Consider the following 2,388-nt stretch of genomic DNA (forward strand, 5'->3'; position numbering starts at 1 on the left):
TTGTTGTTGTTTGTTTTACCTCTATAGGCAGCTGCTAAAACACCAGTAAAATCAACACAAAGGGCAGGAAGCAATAGGTTTTAACTAAGTGCTATAAATTCCCCTCGTTTCTGGGAATAGTCCCCTCATTCAAGGTCCCAGTGACAGGGCAGGGGCTAGAGTAAGGCAAGCGAGGCACTCACTTCAGGCATAAAATTTAAGGAAGCATAAAAAAACTTAGTATTCAAAATAAAAATATTTAATACAATACTTTCAAAAATAAAAATCAATGCAAGAACAATCCTTGATGAATGTCAACAAAAAAGGCCAAGTCAGACTCTGTACTTGTACAGCCTTGCCTCACTCTAATTCCTTTACTTCAAAAATTTTTTTCCCCCCAAAACAGGTGACCAGCCAGAGGGCTGGCTGTACTTTGTCCGTTTGATTTTTTAAAATATTATTTTAAAAAATTTTAAATAATAATATTTTAAATATTATTTAAATATTTAAAATAATATTTAAAATATTATTTATCTTGATCACTTGATTTTTGGTGTCTCCTTAAATTTTGCACCCCTGGCAAATGCCTCACTTGCCTCACTATAGTTCCAGCCTTAACCAGTGACCAAATATAATTTTTAAGTCATTTTATTTTATTTTTAAAATATATTTTATTGATTTTTTACAGAGAGGAGTGGAGAGGAATAGACAGTTAGAAACATTGATGAGAGAGAAACATCAATCAGCTGCCTCCTACACACTCCCCACCGGGGATGTGCCCGCAGCCAAGGTACATGCCCTTGACCGGAATCGAACCTGGGACCCTTCAGTCCGCAGGCCGACGCTCTATCCACTGAGCCAAACCGGTTAGGGCCTTTTTAAGTCATTTTAATGCCACAAAATATTTCGGACCTTATGTTGGAGGTAGGTGTAGGTGGCAAGCAGCAGGGACTATGAATCACAGGGACTATGGGATCACAGGGACTATGGAATCACAGGGACTATGAAATCACAGGGACTATGTTTTAGAAGAATAAAGCCTGTTGATACTTATCATCAAACTAGAAGCCCAGCGTGAGAAATCATGCAGTCCCATCCACCTGCCCCGCCCACCCCACCCGCTCCCATCTTCGGTCGTTATAGAGTTAGGGCCACAGGCCTTTTATAATATAGTTTGTTAAAAACATCTTAAAAAACAAACAAACAAACAAGAAAATGTCTTAGGTACTATTCATGGTCATTCCCCCTCAGAGGTAAGGGGGTAGGGAGATAGGTAACTTCTTCAACCTCATAAAAGACATCCACAAAAACCCCATAGCTAAAATGATGATTAATGGTGAAAGACTGAAAGTTTCCCTGCTAAGATCAGAAACAAGTCAAGGATATCTCCTATTTAACAATTCACTGGAAATTCTAGCCAGGGCAATTAGTCAAGGAGAGAAAAAGGCAACCGGATGGAAAAGCAAGAAGTAAAACTCTATTCTTAGATGCCATGAACTTGCATGCAGAAAACCCTAAGTATACACACACACACACACACACACACAGATAAACAAGTTCAGAAAGATTACATAATCAGAAAGTATGTGGTACTGCAAGCCTGTGGATGGACCCTCACTGCAAGATTTGTGGTAGCTCTTTGAATTTGAGAGAAGCAGAGAATCCGTTCATCACATCAAGAATTAAGGTTTTATTCGCCAAGAATGCCAATAGCAAAGAGTAGAATGGGTTCTTCTAAGAGCTATGAAAGACTCTTGGATAAGCTACCATGTGTCGCTCTTGAAGCTCCCTCCCTACAATGATTGTCCTCCAGTACTGGTGCTGAGATCTTCATGTCTGACCCTCTCTTTGAGCCAGTGGTGATCCCCACCATGTGCCTCAGTGCCTCCCAGCCTTACGATCCTCTACCCACAAGTGGTCTGGCGCCAGCTGCCTGCCGAAGATCTGAATCCTGCCAAAAGGCTCCTCTTTCTCCTGCTCACCATCGTCTTCTGCCAGACCTGACGCTGAAGAAACAGGGCGCCCTGGCCCCAGAGGATGCCCCCAGTGCTGTGTCGCTCATGTTCATTCCTGCACCCGCAGCCCTCAAGCCCCTTAATCTGACAGCAGAGCCCTCGAACAATGCTATGGATCTCGGAACTTTTCTCCAGGAACACACGGCTGCCTTCTAATTGTGACTCCCCACAACCCCCAACAAGAATCTGAAATAAACACTAGGAGTATCTAGTGTGCAAGAGCGCATCCCAAACTGGGATTCAGGAGGCAACTCTCAACACTTACCCGGGAACCGCCAGCCCGAGCCTGGATGGGACAAGTGCAGACACGCCAGGCCAGGCCTATGGGGGAAGGAGAGCGGCATTAATTTATGTCTCATTGCTCCTAATTAATATTTACATGTATTTATGTATT

The 2,388-nt window shown here is 42.8% G+C and overlaps 1 protein-coding gene across 1 annotated transcript; it reads left to right on the plus strand.

The window, feature by feature from the left end:
• Positions 1 to 1,811: 1,811 nt before the first annotated feature.
• LOC132223470 (radiation-inducible immediate-early gene IEX-1-like) lies at positions 1,812 to 2,150 on the plus strand. Its single transcript, XM_059678643.1, has one exon. The coding sequence runs from the start codon at positions 1,812 to 1,814 to the stop codon at positions 2,148 to 2,150; it is 339 nt and encodes a 112-aa protein (XP_059534626.1).
• The last annotated feature ends 238 nt before the right edge of the window (positions 2,151 to 2,388 follow it).

Source organism: Myotis daubentonii, chromosome X (assembly GCF_963259705.1).
Source record: "Myotis daubentonii chromosome X, mMyoDau2.1, whole genome shotgun sequence".
NCBI classification, from domain to species: Eukaryota; Metazoa; Chordata; class Mammalia; order Chiroptera; family Vespertilionidae; genus Myotis; species Myotis daubentonii.